This window comes from Lolium rigidum, chromosome 7 (genome assembly GCF_022539505.1).
Source record: "Lolium rigidum isolate FL_2022 chromosome 7, APGP_CSIRO_Lrig_0.1, whole genome shotgun sequence".
Taxonomy (NCBI): Eukaryota; Viridiplantae; Streptophyta; class Magnoliopsida; order Poales; family Poaceae; genus Lolium; species Lolium rigidum.
Genome location: NC_061514.1, coordinates 80,946,252 through 80,961,578, shown reverse-complemented (window position 1 = coordinate 80,961,578; position 15,327 = coordinate 80,946,252). Strand labels below are relative to the sequence as shown.

Genomic DNA, 15,327 nt, shown 5'->3' with positions numbered 1-15,327 from the left:
TGGGGAACCAACACATGTGGGCAACCATAACAAGACAACATACTGTTTCTACAACATACAAGACTTAATTAAATGGGATAAGCAACTTAAGCTAAAGTGGAAAGCAACTGAAGCTAAAGTAACTAATCGACTTATTTAGGATAAAGTGAGAACAAACTTATACTAAAGTGGCTAATCAACTTAATTAAAAGAAATAAGCAACTTAGGGTAAAGTTTAAAAGCAACTTTAGATAATCAACTCAATGAAACAGGATATGCAACTTAGGATATAGTGGGAAGCAACTTAAGCTAAAGTGACAAATCAACTTAATTAAATAGAATGTGCAATTTAGGATAAAGTGGAAAGAAACTTAAGCTAAATTGGCTAATAATTTTAATGAAAAAGGATAAAAAACTTACGGCAAATTAGAAAACAAATTAAGATAAAGTCATTAATAAACTTAATGAAATGAGATAAGTACCTTAGGAGGCACTGTACAACAAATTAGGCTAAATTCGTTAATCACCTTAATGAAATGGGATAAGCAACCTAGGAGAAAAGTGTAAAGCAACTTAAACTGAAGTAGTTAGTCAACTTAACGAAATGGGATAAGCAACTTAGGAGAAAGTGGGAAGCAACTTAGGCTAAAATGGCTAGTCTACTTAAAATAATAACATATTAACAACTTAGGCTAATCTGGCTAATGAACTTAGACATAGAGATAGGAAGGAGAACGAGGAGAGTGACACTGAAGAATGGGCCGCTACCCATCTGACCTCCATGGCGGACAAACACAACTTAGCCCATGTGTGAAATAACAATTTATTGTTGGTAAAAACACAACTTATCATATGAAACATTCAACTTTCCTTGTTGGAGGTACAACTCAGTTGGTGAATGGATGCAACTTGGGATAAATAAAAGCAACTTATTGGTGATACTTTAATTGCATCCTTACCCCCACCAATTGCATTTGGTGTAGGCTATAGTTGATCTCACATCTTGACATAATTTGATGCCACTCTGATAAAGAGTTAGGCAACTTCATAGATGTGGTATCCAACTTAGCACTACAGGTTATACAACTTAGCAATAATCGGGTATGCAACTTAGTACATGTCCGAAGCAACAATTCACGGTGTACAAGCACGACTTAGCAAATGTGTGAGATAATAATTTATCATGTGCAAAAAAAAACTTAGTTCATTTATGAAACCAATAATAGTGCCGGTAAAAATACAACTTAGCACATGTGGACCATCTAGATCGGTGTAAGTCGGCGGCGCCAAGCGAGATGAAGAGGGGCTATGACATCAAGTGCATGATCTTTGGCGGAAGGGACTAAAATGCAATATTGAACTATGGCCAATTGGTATATAACTTGATGATAATTGCTATGCAAATTAGCATATGTGGAGAGCAATAATTTACTTGGAAAATTTAGTTGCATCCATCCTACTACATTTAAATTGTTCAACTGAAAGAGGGACAAGTTGCTCCCTAAAAAAACTAGTATGAATCATCTAAAAAAACATAGTACATATTTGAACGAACAATTAACAGTCTACAAACAAGACTTAGCAAAATGTGTGAATGAACAATTTATTGTTTGTAAAATACAACTTTGCTTATATGTTGAACCAATAATACCGTCAACAAAAATACAACTTAGCACATGCGCGAAGCAAAAGTTTACTGTAATAAATGCAACTTATCGTATTCGGTTCAGCTACAACCCAGTTGACTTGGTGCTGGAGAAAATACACCATAAAGCAGTAAAACGAGTGATTTTTGTTAAGGAAAACAAAAATACAACAACCAATGAGCATTTCCTAAGATTTTTGCACTAAAACGAGTGATTTTTCCACCAGATACGTTCTACTTTTATCTTCTGCTAGTATCTTACCTCTGTTTACCACTAAATTCCCTCTCTTCATTTAGAATAGCGATACAATAGCAGCAGCGCTTCCATTAATTCAACGAAAAGCATGCCAGAGCGGTGGTGGAAGGGGATGCGCATCCACCGGCAGCAGCGGGGAGCAACTCACGCAAGCTTCATTCGACAGTCTTAGGAGCAGATGCGGGCACAGCAGGAGGTATCATCGCCTGCAGCTAGGACAAACAGCTCGTGGCGGCGAGAGATGCTTACAGCCGCGGGACAAGGCGTGGCTCACGACGGATCCATGAGACGTCGCATGCGGGGGCCTACCAGAGGTGGGAGCAGACCGGAGGAGCTGGGCCGAAGCGGGGGACGGCGCGTGGAGCTGCATCGGGGCGGCGGAGGGGAAAACGCACTTGGCCGCTGCGGCGGACGGCCTCGGACCACGGCGGCAGAAGACCACGGCGCGCGGTAGCGAGGGAAGCCTACGGCGGCGCGGCGCATGAGTCAAAATCCGGCGGCGCGCGGCAGACGGCGGTGGAAGCGCACGGCGTGCGGAAGCGAGGGAAGCCTACGGCGGCGGCGCGGCGCGCGCCCAGACGACGGCGGTTGCCTGGCCGGCGGGGAGCACACGATGGGAGAGGTCGTGGGGAACGACACAGGAAGGTTGCCTCTGATTTTTGTCGGGACGTGCGTGAGATGTGTTCCTAATCCACTTGATCGGACGGCCGGGAATCAGATGCTCGTTTTGACAAATAGCATCCGAGTACTTTTTAGCACTTAGGTTCACCAAATTTCGGCGATACATAATACTAGTACACTGCAGCGAACGGTAGGCCACAATGGTGGCGCTATGATGACCCAACAAATGTTAAACAAACAGAGAAACAAACGTACGTGTGTAGTGAAACAAAACTTGATCTTCCGCGACTCTGAAAACTCCAGTAGGATCGCGCTCTTCTTCCGGCACGGGCAGCGGCTATTCCGATTTCGCGTACGCGATTCTGCTGTGGTTTCCATCCAAGAACTGGCCCGTGTACCAGCCCCTGCTCTTAACCTCCGACACAAACAGGGGGAACACGCTCTCCATCTTCTGATAGGCATCGTTCAGGACAGCATCGCGCGATCCAGCGCCTGATCTCTCCATCTCCGCAGCGAAGCCAGCGACCAGCCATCCCCGGAGTGCGTCCTCCCCGGTCGCGCTCTGCTCCAGGACCATGTACGTCTTGTCGCCCTTTGGGCTGAGCAAAAACTTCTCGTCAGGGAAAGAAGCTCTCAGCTGTTCCACCCGTCCTGGGCTCAGAACCCTGCGAAGTGGTTGCCCGACTTTCACGCTTCCCGCTTCTTCTATTAGCCGGTTTGGGAACAGGAGGTCTTCTCTGTATCTTAGCTCAGCTGGGCTTGAAACCTTTCCACTCTGCAGCGTGAGAAAAAAAAAGTTAGCGTCGGAACTGGGAAGGCCACAAGTGTTTGCAGTTACAGGTTAGATATAAGAAACCTTGATAAAATCAGCCACCACCATTGCTGTTCTTTGTGGGTTAAGTGTGTTTATAGGAGTGGCTCTCATCTCTTGCACTACTCCCCATATATGTACAGCAGAAAGCAATGGGCCAACAATTAGCTGAAAGAAAACAAATAATAATAATTAGAAGCTTATACTGAGTAGAAAGTTCTTTGACATAATAACAAGTTCTGAAGTCTGACGGCATGCAGCAACTGAGAATAGAATAAGTGGAAAAGAGCCATCAAAACATGCATATACTGTAATTCTCTTCTCCAACTTCTGACAGTGAACAATATTTAGTTGCAAGTGTCAGATCTGGTCTGACCAGAACTTAGATATATGCACTCAGCAGCAGGAAAGTGGACTAAGAAAGTCATGCAGTAGGTCACAGATTAAAATATTTCTACCATAGGCAACAACTGGACTAACAAAGACATAATAACACGTTCTGAAGTCAGACGGTACGCAGCAACTGAGAACAGAGTAAGTGGGAAAGAGCCAACAAAACATGAACACACTGTAATTCTTTTCTCCAAATTCGAACAGTAAACAATACATATTTCCAAGTGTTACATCTGGTCTGTTCAGAACTTAGATATATGCACTAAGCAGGAGGAAAGTGGACTAAAAAGTCATGCAGTAGGCCACAGATTAGAATATTTCTATCATACACAACATCTCGAATTCCCTCAGTCTTTGGTCACAAAACCTTTCCCCAAGAAAAGTTACTCCTTGTCTAGTTAAAAAAAACCATTTCAACGGATTCCCATCATACTGGCTTTCCTTCATGATAAGAGCAGGTAGACGGACCATATCCAGCAGCTGTGCAAGTAGCTGTTTTTATATTCTGTGTTTGTTTCAGTGTATGTAGTCAACACAAATGATGAACAAAAACTACATTAGATGCCCTAAGAAACAGTTGTGGGAGTATAGGAGACATGGCAGCCCGAAATTCTAAAAGCCATTCTGGACACTACCTAATCCACTGATAATGCTTGGATAAGATTATTTTTATAGATCAAACCAACTTTTTTTTGCAAGTTCATACAGTATACAACAGAAATGCTCTGTGCTGTATTTCTATAGCTCTGAAGACTGAAATACTTCAAATAATGATCATTCTTGTCACACTTTTACTTTGCGTATTTCCCTGACAAAATGAAAAGTAACTGAATAGGAACACTTTTGACAATATGTACCTTCCCTTGAGTTGTTGAACAAACAGTAGATGATAGGCCAATGCCAGCTCCTATGCCCATAACATTGAAAAGTGTCGAAATGGCCTCCCCTTTAGCAAACAAGTCGCTCAGGTTACCTTCTTTGGCAAAAGACGAATATATTGGTAGCCTTGTCGCTCTGGCCGCAACAACAGCCATTCCCTACAATAATAAACCATAACTTAATTTTGTGGTAAGCCAATTCTAAGGCAGAAAAACCTGAACAAACGTGTTATAGTTTTTATGATGTTCTATAATCTACATAGTTATTTCAGATAGAATCGGGCGCAGAATGCAGAAGACATTCCTTTTATATTTGATTTCTCCCTGAACAGATTATACTTCATGACAGTGTCAAACAGAACATTATATTGCAATATACATGCCATTTAAAGTGTGGCATGCAGGTCAAAATCTGCACCTTTGCGAAATTTCCCAAGCCTGCTACTTCAAGAAAAAGTTGTGGACACAATGGTGAAATGAAGTCCAAGGCAGTACCAAAATCATAGAGAACATCAGCTGACACACCACAAAAACAGGCATGAATAATGTTAGCTTACAAAGGAAATTAAATATAATATAAGACAAAAAAACAGAAATATCAGTAAAAGGGTGAAATGATTGATATAGTTATCACCCACCAAATATCCTCCAACTCTTCGGCTCTGAATCCATTCTTGCCCCCATGCCACTACAGATGAGCTTTCCAGCGTGCTGCATTCCATCTTTTAGAATCTGAAAATGGATATAGAAAATCAGCCAAGATGTTTAGTTGTACTACCTGCTTGAAATTTTAGCATCTCTGTCAACATATGCTTACCCAACTTACGGCAGTTGCTTGCGCAGGGGTAGGTCGTAGACCTGCAGCAAATAACAAAGACTGAGCCACAGCCCACATGGGCAGTCAGTTGAAAGACACTATTTCTCCATCAACCAAAGTAATAGCACAAAAAAACAACTTGAGCAATTCATACAATACACGAACTGTCACAAGTTATGAAATCTTATTACTAAGTAAAATATAACAGCAACCAGAAAGTTGACCTGGGTTGATAACACATGCAGCATAGCACTAGAAAAATGTTGGAGTGCTCGGAATTTGGTATATGTTAGGTAGCCCTCGTTTACACTGCATGATCGGTAGCAAAACGTGTCAAAAAATGTGGTCCATCAGAGTATCAAGAATATCAACAATTCCAGGAAACAAGTACCTGTATGGATAGCCTGACGGAAAGAATTTGTTCAAGAAAGAATCAACCAACTTATCATGTACCAGTCTGTTATCCTGGATAACTTTTACCTACATGAAAATAGGAGTTATAACTTATACGGTAACATAAAATTTACGCTGATTATACAATTACCACGAGAGTAAGAGTAACATCCCGGTACTTTGACTATGAAGTTATGCTTCCTCACACTGAGATTATTAAGTTTATCTAGTAAGCAGCAAACACTTAAAGGTCATTTTGCAGGCCACGAAAGCTTGAATTTATAAATATGTGAAGCGCAGGAAGCGGGAAAAAGCTGTTTGCCCGCACACTGACTGAAACAAAAAAATGCACCGTTGACAGCAATTTGTACTGTTAGAACAATACACTAATGTAGTATGTTCCACCAGTTGAACAACGAAACCAAATGCCCGTAAAAATCATTCAGGACAAAGGTGAACTAGTGCTACAAATTGCTGTTTATACCTTATTTGAGGAGCTACTATCATACAAACATTCCATGGATTAGCTCCCAGATTCATTGTTCAACTGGGCAGTGCTGAAATTATTGCAGTACGCCGATAGTTGACTAAAGTTCAGTAGCGAAAACAAAACTCAACGGCACATTGATTTATCCACACAAGGTCAATTTCCTACAAACTCCAATCCCTTAGTATCATTTAGATAAAAGGGATTCAGATATTTGCCACTCCAATTTCAGATGCTAGAGGGCCCGTAGGCATCTAATCTGATGCTAACTGAAAGCAAAATTTACTACTATCATCCTAGTTTTATTATGCTGAGCATAGTTATGTGTTTTTCACAGACATGAAAATAGAACGACTTGGCCATAAAGAGTCAAGCATTCTAGCAGCGTTGTTACCGTTTATACCTTCTCCGAGTTATCTCCAGGATTCATTGTTCAGTTGCTGCTCGGCAATAATAATTGTCTAAAGTTCAGTAGTGAAAACAAAAACCCAACGGCGAACTGATTTACCCACACAAGGTCAATTTCTAACAAACTGCAACCCGTAGTAACATTCATAGAAGAAGAATTCAGATGCTAGAGGGCAGTGAGTATATATCTAATCTAACGCTAACTGGAAACAAAAAAAAATTGCTATCATCCTAGTTTTGTGCTGGCATAGTTATGTTCTTCACAGGAATGAAAATGGAACAACTTGGCCCTAAAATCTCAGGAAAGACAATGGGGAAAAGAGGAAAAGTAGAAGGATTACAGATATGCCGCCGCCACCGCCCCCGTTGCCGGCGTCGAAGGTGCAGAGCCGCGAGACGGACTCGGAAATCTCCACCCAGGACTCCAGCTTCCGGGGCATCTCCAGCGCGGCCGGCTTGTCGCCGCCGCCCCCGCGTATCCTCTCCTGCGGAAGATTGGCGCACGAGTTAGGCCCCGGGAAGAGTGCGGCGCGCGCACCGGGAGTAGGGATTGCAAGAAGATAGATAGATAGCTGCTCTTACGAGTATGTTCATCGGGGGCCTCGCCGCGGCGAGGACTCTTCTTCCTTCGTGTCCGCTCTGGTAAGACCGAGGTGGCTGCCGGCGGCGAGGCGGCAGCGGAGCCGGAACGGATGTGGGTAGCCGGTCGCGCAGGGCGGGGATTCCCAACTCCTTCCGTCACGTGTGGCCGTGAAAGTTTACTTTTTTTTGGTGAGTAGCTGCGTCTGCGGCGAAGGCGGGCCGAGCTCGGCCGGCCCAAGACGGCTCATTTCCTCGTTCCTTCGACCTGAGCCGCCTCGACAAGTCCAAACTGGCCGGACTCATTTGACCGGATACCAATCTCGACGACGAGCACCACCGCTAGAGAGCCAGAGCTAGCCACACCTCGCGATCCCAAGCACGAGCAGCTCCTCCGATCCGAAGCCGCCCCCCTCCTGCTACGCGTGTGGTGAGATCCCGCACGGGCCGGGCCTCGATGGGATCGCCGCCGTCCGGGCGGCCCCTCCTGGCGGCCCTCGTCGCGGCGGCGCTGCTGTCCGTGGCGCTGGCGGCGACGGAGGAGGCCTACGTCACGCTGCTCTACGGCGACGAGTTCGTCCTCGGTGTGCGTGTTCTTGGCAAGTCCATCCGCGACACCGGCACAAGCCGCGACATGGTCGTGCTGGTCTCCGACGGCGTCTCCGAGTACTCGCGGGGCCTCCTCCAGGTTTGCCAACATCCACATCCACATCCACATCCACCAATTTAGCCGCTAGATTTAGCTTAGTACTAACTTCAGCAAAGTAGTAGCTTTAGCGCAAACTAATTTAGAGGTGAGGAGGATGCTGCTGCTTGCTGTGATCTCGAGGAGCAACATCCATAAATCGTGTAGAACGGCGTGGGCCTGGATGAAAAGTTATCCTTGTAGTCCATATTACTTCAAAAGATTCATTGAAAGTAAAAAAAAAATACTTTTCAAGATGCCACAAAAAATACTTCTAAAGATGCGAAATCACCCACATCCACGAATTCAGCCGCTAGATTTAGTCTAGTGCTTTTTTTTTTTACGGGATTTAGTCTAGTGCTTACTTCAGCGAAGTAGTAGCTGAGCAGGACGCCGCTGCTTGCTGTGTAAATATGTTTGTGTAGAATGGTGTGGACCTGGATGAAAATGTTATGATGCTTCTAGTCTATTTTTAGCTTTCCAAAAAGGCTTATATTTTGGAACTGAGGTAATATTTCATTAGATTCCTTAGGAGTAAAGTTATACTAGTACTTCAGACCACACATCAATGAACATTATTTGTTATTGTTCTTCTCACCTGCAAAGTAGTTTCATTGTATAGTCTTGCTTCAAATCTAATCTAGACTGAAACCTAACGTTGGGTAAATTACAGGCTGATGGTTGGATCGTGAAGCATATAACTTTACTGGCTAACCCTAACCAAGTGAGACCAACTAGGTTTTGGGGTGTCTATACAAAGCTAAAGATATTCAACATGACAGACTACAAAAAAGGTATATATTTCACTAACACTTCAAGTGCTTTTGTTTTTTCCTTCTCTCTCGAGTCCATCTGTTCAAACTTTACCGCCGAACTAAAAAGTTTCTGCTCCCCAGTTGTCTATCTTGATGCAGACACTATAGTTGTAAAAAGTATCGAGGATGTTTTCAAGTGTGGGAAGTTCTGTGGGAACTTGAAGCACTCAGAAAGAATGAATTCCGGAGTGATGGTTGTAGAGCCATCTGAAACTCTTTTCAAGGATATGATGGACAAAGTAGACCGGTTGCCTTCCTACACTGGAGGTCAATGCACTTCTTTTCCTCTTCTGTAATGTTCATTTTTAGACTAGTTCCTTTATGAGAAGGTCGCGCTAGTAGTTGTTTATTCCTTTATATTCAGGCAGTCCTTTCGGGAACACAAGCTGATTGACTGTAAATAGCTTGCTCACGTTTATTGCATTTTGGTGAATGCTAGTGCATATAGAAAAGAATTTTTATGTAATAAACTTGAGACTAATCGCACAACACAGATGTGTTTTTCTTGCGTACAAGAAATAGGTCATCCTCAGGGGTAACTTGATACACGCTTTTAGATGCTTTGTTCTTGCACTTTTGAAATGTAACAGTTATTTGATTCAGTCTGTTACTTCTTATAGTTTGGCATGTTGGTGCATATAAAGAAAAGATATTTTGTAACAAGTTGTATAAGACTGCCTGTTTTTATAATTGCACAATCAGGGGGTAAATATGTACAGTTACAGTACTTGTAGAATCCTTTGGTTTTTCTACTTCCTCCGATTCATATTAATTGACTCAATTTTATCTAGATACAGATGTATTCGGAGGGAGTAGAAGAAAACCCTGAATCTCATATTCTTACTTCTTAGAGAGCTAGACTCAGTATGTTAGTGCATGATAGTGTATCCATGTTGCTTTGCCTAAATAGATGCTTGCACACCACCACCTTGCGGTTACACCTGAATTTTTCAGCTGTACCGCCTTCTTTAGCCTGTTGTGACCAGCCTTTTGGTGATTTCTTGGACTTCATCATGGATTGCCAGGTCCTCTTTAAGTTTACAGCGGTGCAATCCTCAGCCACCCCATTCTCCGTAGAAATTCCTCACTTTGCAGTTTACACACCATCAACACTTTCAGGTGTTAAACAGAGTGTGACTGCAAAACATGTTCCTAGACTACTCACCTCTTATCATTCACCATCACGCCCAAGATTGAGGACACTGCTTCCCCTCTCAATGTCAACACCTATTCCCTTGCTGGTTATATTGATGATAGAGGAGGGCCAATGCGACCATCATGGGGATAATCTAGGGAGACTTATTCTACTAGGATATATTTGGAATAGACCGATAGCCCATGGTTGTGAGAGGATATACAATACTCAGTTGGAAGTTTTTTTTGGTCGTTTCATGATTATATTTTGCACTGTTGTTGATTTTATATTCTGAATCTAATCCAGGATGCTGAATTAATTCGTGCAGGGGACCAAGGCTTTCTTAATTCATATTATGCTGATTTTGCTAACTCCCGTGTGTATGAGCCAGACTCACCTTTAACACCAGAACCTGAGACACAACGCCTTTCTACCTTGTATAATGCTGATGTTGGACTTTACATGCTTGCCAACAAGGTAATACTTTTTACATGCATTGGTTATTGTTCTCACTAATATAATGTAATCAGTAATATGGCCTCTCTAATTTTGCCAAGATCTGATCATTCTGTTTTGCATGTGAACCTAGCACTTTGAAAGCCCCTTCATTTCATCAATGTTATGTATCGTTTATCACAAATATTTGCGTTGGAATTATGCCTTAAATTATCTGCAAACTGTACTTCTAGTGTTCTCTGAAAAATCAATTATGCCACCCAAATCCCAACACTATGCGCCATGTTAGTTTAAATCTTGTCCTTGCAAAGAGAAATGGAGGTATGCAAGTCAACAACCCCCCGCTCTTTGAAATTGTAGTACCAGACTGTACTGTCACAAATCTCAGCTATTTTAGCATTTCGAATGTATGGAAGAAGATCCTCGATAATACAAAGTAAGACAATGTTTATGTTGTTTTTATGCTCATTTGTTGTCTTGTGCTCACTGAGGTACAAATCAAACCTTTTTGAGTAACCTTTAAGTATTTATTTACGTAAGTCATATACAGTGTGTTTCTTTGTTGGGACCTAAATCATCAAACGTATGCTGCAGTGGATGGTTGATGCGAAGGAACTTAGAGTTATTCACTACACACTAGGTCCTCTTAAACCCTGGGACTGGTGGACAGCTTGGCTCGTAAAACCTGTGGAAATATGGCAGGTAAAAACTTAATTTAATTTATCTACTCTTTACTTACATTTAATATTTTTTGATAGTGAATTAGTAGGATGATGCCAATAAAGTTATGCTATGTATGATTGTAGGATATTAGGCAAAAACTTGAAGAATCTCTTCCGGGAACTGGTGGGGGAAGGAACCCTCATGACCAACTGGTGGTCAAATTTTTATTCATTATTCCCTTCTGCCTGCTGTTATTTGGTTATTACCAATCGTGTTTTCAGGTTAGATGATGTTCCATGCTGCTAGTTTTTTTACTTTGTAGGTGCATCTTTTTATAAGAGTTGCCTTCATATCGACTTCATATGTTTTTTTACAGAACAATAAGGAGTTTCTAAGTGTGCAGTCTTTATGTGCATTTGCTAGAAGAGGCCGTCACAAATACAAGACTGAAGAGGCACTTCCATCTTATTCAGCAGTTGGTGTTTCATCATCTACATTTTCTAATTCAAATCAAAGAGTTAGTTCTCCACCCTTCAATAACAAATAACCTCTCAATTTATAGCATATATTAAGTAGGTTTTGTCACTCTTAACACGAGTGAACGTAGGAGTACTTTCTGCCTTTTGCATTTGTATTACTCCCTCCGTCCATGAAAGGATGTCGAAGATTTGTCTAACTCGGATGTATCTATACACTAAATGGTGTCTAGATACATCCAAATTTAGACAAACTTTCGACATCCTTTTATAGACAGAGGTAGTACATTTTATCCGACATTGACTATTTAACCTTTATGTTTCATCTTTTAAAATGAGTAGGAAAATTAAGAGGGGCTATCTTTTGTGATATAAAATTGCCCCGGTATATAAGATAATGATTATATTCGAAATATTCATGAAGTATCCACCCTGCACAAAGCTGGGCCTGGAGGAGACCTTATTCTGTATAAACTTATCATCCTAGTTATATTTTTGGTGTACTCTTCTTACGAAAATGTTGATGATCATATGATGTTGGCCTAATGGTTGCTTAACACTGTCACAGTTCGCAAATGGGCCATATTTGAAGCTGCCTTCTTATTTCGGGGCGATTGCTGTGCTAGTCTGTTTTATGTCTGCTGGTGTCTCTCTTGCCTTTGCTTTCACCATCATTCCACGACAAATTATGCCATGGACAGGCTTGCTACTGATGGTTGAGTGGACCTTTGTGGCATTCTTCTTACTGTTTGGTAGCTATCTCCGCTTTGTCTATCGATGGGGAAGTATTAGTGCAAATCATGTGGGATATAGCAATTCTGATTCATCAGAGAATCGTGCCGGTACAGGTATGTTAAACTATATAACTTCTTACAAAGTTTCCTCTTTCTCGCTTAGAAATTTTAGGTATCTAACAGCTTGGTCTTTTGCAGGCCATCAGCGCAATATGTCTGACTGTGATGTGGAGGCGACATTTTACTGGGCAGGGATGGCAGTCATAGCTATTGCTACTGTATTTTCACCAACTATCTTGGGCATAACTGCGTTATTTACAAAGTAAGGCACTGACTAGTCACTCCCATTTAATATGAAGGAAGAAGGGAGAGAAAATCGCTATACTAATTACCTATCTTGAATACATAGAAATTGGTCCATGCTTGGCATTTCCGTAGGACCACAGGAAGGGGAACTGTTGGAAACTCTGAATTGTTGACTACACCCAGAGGGGATAGGAGGGGGCACTTATATAGGTTATATCTCGTGGCTGTGGACGAACGTGAATTTCCTAGACCACATAATTATTGGGTAGCATGTACCTTACAAAATGACAAGTTAGTTTAGATTTGGCCTATTTCATGCTTAAAGGGCAGCTCTCTGAAGTGGATAGTGTCATATCCCTTTTTATAGCTTGTTCAGACTATTAGAAAACCCAAGTAGAATGCATATGTGGATTCAGGTTAATTGGAGGATATCTTGTGTAATTGTAGCAACATCTTTTTTTGTTTCTCTTGCTAGTAACTGATCAGCCCACTGCATGCTCTTTTCTTTGTCAGGCTAGGGTTGATGGTTGTTGGTGGTGTCGTGCTGGCATCTTTTATGACATATGCTTCGGAGCATCTTGCTATCTCAGCCTTCTACAAGGGTCAGAAAGATAGGAGTGGGTCGAGAACTAGAAGAATTTGTTTTCTGTGTTTGTAGCAAGTTTGTACCTAAAGTTGTTGATTAGTTCATGTTGTTGTACATTTTTTGCACGAGAAAATTTTGGTGGTTCCTTTGACACAGATTCCATTTTGTAACACTGATGTAATCAAAGGTACATAGATTCGACCGTTGTTGCTGCTGTGTGTAGCTAAAAGCAGACCTGTAAATTGTAAAGCTTATTGTCTATAAACCACTTACCGCCTTTTGCTCGTTGCATTTCTCATGTGTAAGTTTGATGGGTGGTTGTGCTTGGAACACCAGTAACCGTGGCTGTAAATTTGCTTGCGAGTTGTGCCAACGGGCTGGGTTAGGGCTACTCAGTATTAACTGCAATCCTAAATTCGTTTGGGGCCAGATTAGGACATCCTTGTTCAAAAGAAGAAAGACTTGCCCATGATCTAGGAATTTGCCAGCCTTTAGACTTTCATGTCCGAAGTGCACCTCAATTGCCTTTTGGTTTACAAGTCACAATTCATGGGGTGAGCCCAATGCAGGAGCTTTTCGAAATACGTCGATCCGTCTGTCTTCATCATCCCATGAAGCGGCAAATTGGGTAATAGTGTTGCTAGGCTTTTGATTTTTTTCAGCTAGCATTCAGGCAGCATGCAAAATTCGCTCTTAATTATTGATCCAGTAAATCTTTTGCCATTTCTTAAAAGAGAAGCTTTCGGAAATAGTACTTACTTTTTTCGAAGATAACCCAATGTTTTATCGATGGTTTAATCGAATGAACTTTGGTGCAAATTATTCTAAGCTTTTAAGTCAGGTTAATGACCGTATGTTTTAACCGTGAGATCTTTATTCTAAGTTCCTAAGGGCATCTCCAACCGGGCGACCCATCCCGCGCCCGCGCGTCCGGATGGGTCGAAACGGACAAAACCGCGGCCCAGCGCGCGGACCCATCCCTAAAACGGATGGCCGCGGCGTCCGGGACGACCCAAACCCGGCCCAAATCTTGGACGAGTTTGCGTGGCCGCGGACGCGAAAGGCTGGTCGCTCGCGTCCTCCCTTGTCCGCCCATGGCCCGCCTGTCTGCCTCCCAAAACAGAAAACACTCCACTGTACTCCCCAAAACCTAGAGATGGCCGACGAAGCGACTGCCGCCGCCACCGCCACCGCCACCATCAGAGAGGAGGCACCCGTGGCCGTTGCCGCTCCTGCCGTGGAGGCGGCTCCTGAACTGGCGGTGGCCGAGCTCCCCCCCGGGCCGCCGACGAAGAAGGCGAAGGCCGACCTCACCCCGGAGTAGAGGAAGCTCGAGAGCAGGAAGAGGGCCGACCGCCGCAGGGCGCTCGACCAACGGAAGAGGGAAACCGCTGCCGAGGTGGAGCGGCAGCGGCGGCGGAGCAGCTTCTCCAACTCAAGACGGAGGCGAAGAGCACTCTCCTTCAAGAGCAGCAGAGCCATGCTATTTTACGGCCACCCGGCGCTCGGCCAGCACATGATCATCCCCGGCACCGCGCGGCCTCGGTGGGGAGCTCGGCCTCCTCCGTGACCCGGCCCCTTCCTCCAAGGTCAACCGCCCCACCGACCGCCCTATTTGGGCACGAAATGGGGGCGCATGGGCGGCAGGCGTACCGCCACGGGATGGGTCACCGGAGGTGGGCGAGTCCATGACGGGGCCGTCACCTTCGTCCATTGACCCGAACCGTGCGCCGGCGAACTCCAAAGGCCCGAAGAACCCGGGAGCAGCCGCGACGTCCGGTGCACGCAACCTGTTCGACGATTTGTCGGCCGCGCGCGCGCAGTCACCGTCCACCGTGCAGCCCCTCCGTCTTTCGCGCAGACAATGCCGACGACCCTGCCATATCCTTCGACACAGCAGGCTCCCCAGCCACCTCCCATTGACACACAGGAGGGCACAACTGCCTGTCCCGGCAGCATAAACATTGAGGAGGAGTCGTTGTTCGGTGAGGGCCTCACACAAGCCGCAGCTGCACAAGCTCGAGGTCGCCGGGTAAGCAAACGAACCGCCAACTACACGGAGAAGGAGGACAAGGTGCTCGTCGATGGATGGTTGACCATCGGGCAAGATGCGTTGACGGGTGCCGAGCAGAAGGGGTCCGCATTCTGGCGCCGGTGAAAGGACACGGATGTCGCCTAGAGGGGGGGTGAATAGGCGATTTAAA

The 15,327-nt window shown here is 43.9% G+C and overlaps 2 protein-coding genes across 2 annotated transcripts; one reads left to right on the top strand and one right to left on the bottom strand.

Annotated features, from left to right (window-relative positions):
• Positions 1 to 2,680: 2,680 nt before the first annotated feature.
• LOC124678045 (protein root UVB sensitive 2, chloroplastic-like) lies at positions 2,681 to 7,321 on the bottom strand. Its single transcript, XM_047213985.1, has 10 exons — positions 7,271 to 7,321; positions 7,030 to 7,173; positions 5,792 to 5,880; positions 5,625 to 5,709; positions 5,401 to 5,460; positions 5,222 to 5,315; positions 5,002 to 5,099; positions 4,563 to 4,742; positions 3,358 to 3,480; positions 2,681 to 3,276 (listed from the first exon to the last, which is right to left on the bottom strand). The coding sequence occupies exons 1-10, from the start codon at positions 7,280 to 7,282 to the stop codon at positions 2,839 to 2,841; spliced, it is 1,323 nt and encodes a 440-aa protein (XP_047069941.1). The 5' UTR covers positions 7,283 to 7,321; the 3' UTR covers positions 2,681 to 2,838.
• Positions 7,322 to 7,567: 246 nt separating this feature from the next.
• LOC124675859 (inositol phosphorylceramide glucuronosyltransferase 1-like) lies at positions 7,568 to 13,416 on the top strand. The gene is made up of 10 exons (XM_047211927.1): positions 7,568 to 7,955; positions 8,626 to 8,746; positions 8,849 to 9,034; positions 10,231 to 10,379; positions 10,953 to 11,060; positions 11,165 to 11,302; positions 11,398 to 11,538; positions 12,066 to 12,345; positions 12,430 to 12,553; positions 13,051 to 13,416. Exons 1-10 carry the CDS (start codon positions 7,725 to 7,727, stop codon positions 13,193 to 13,195), a joined length of 1,623 nt encoding a protein of 540 aa, XP_047067883.1. The 5' UTR covers positions 7,568 to 7,724; the 3' UTR covers positions 13,196 to 13,416.
• The last annotated feature ends 1,911 nt before the right edge of the window (positions 13,417 to 15,327 follow it).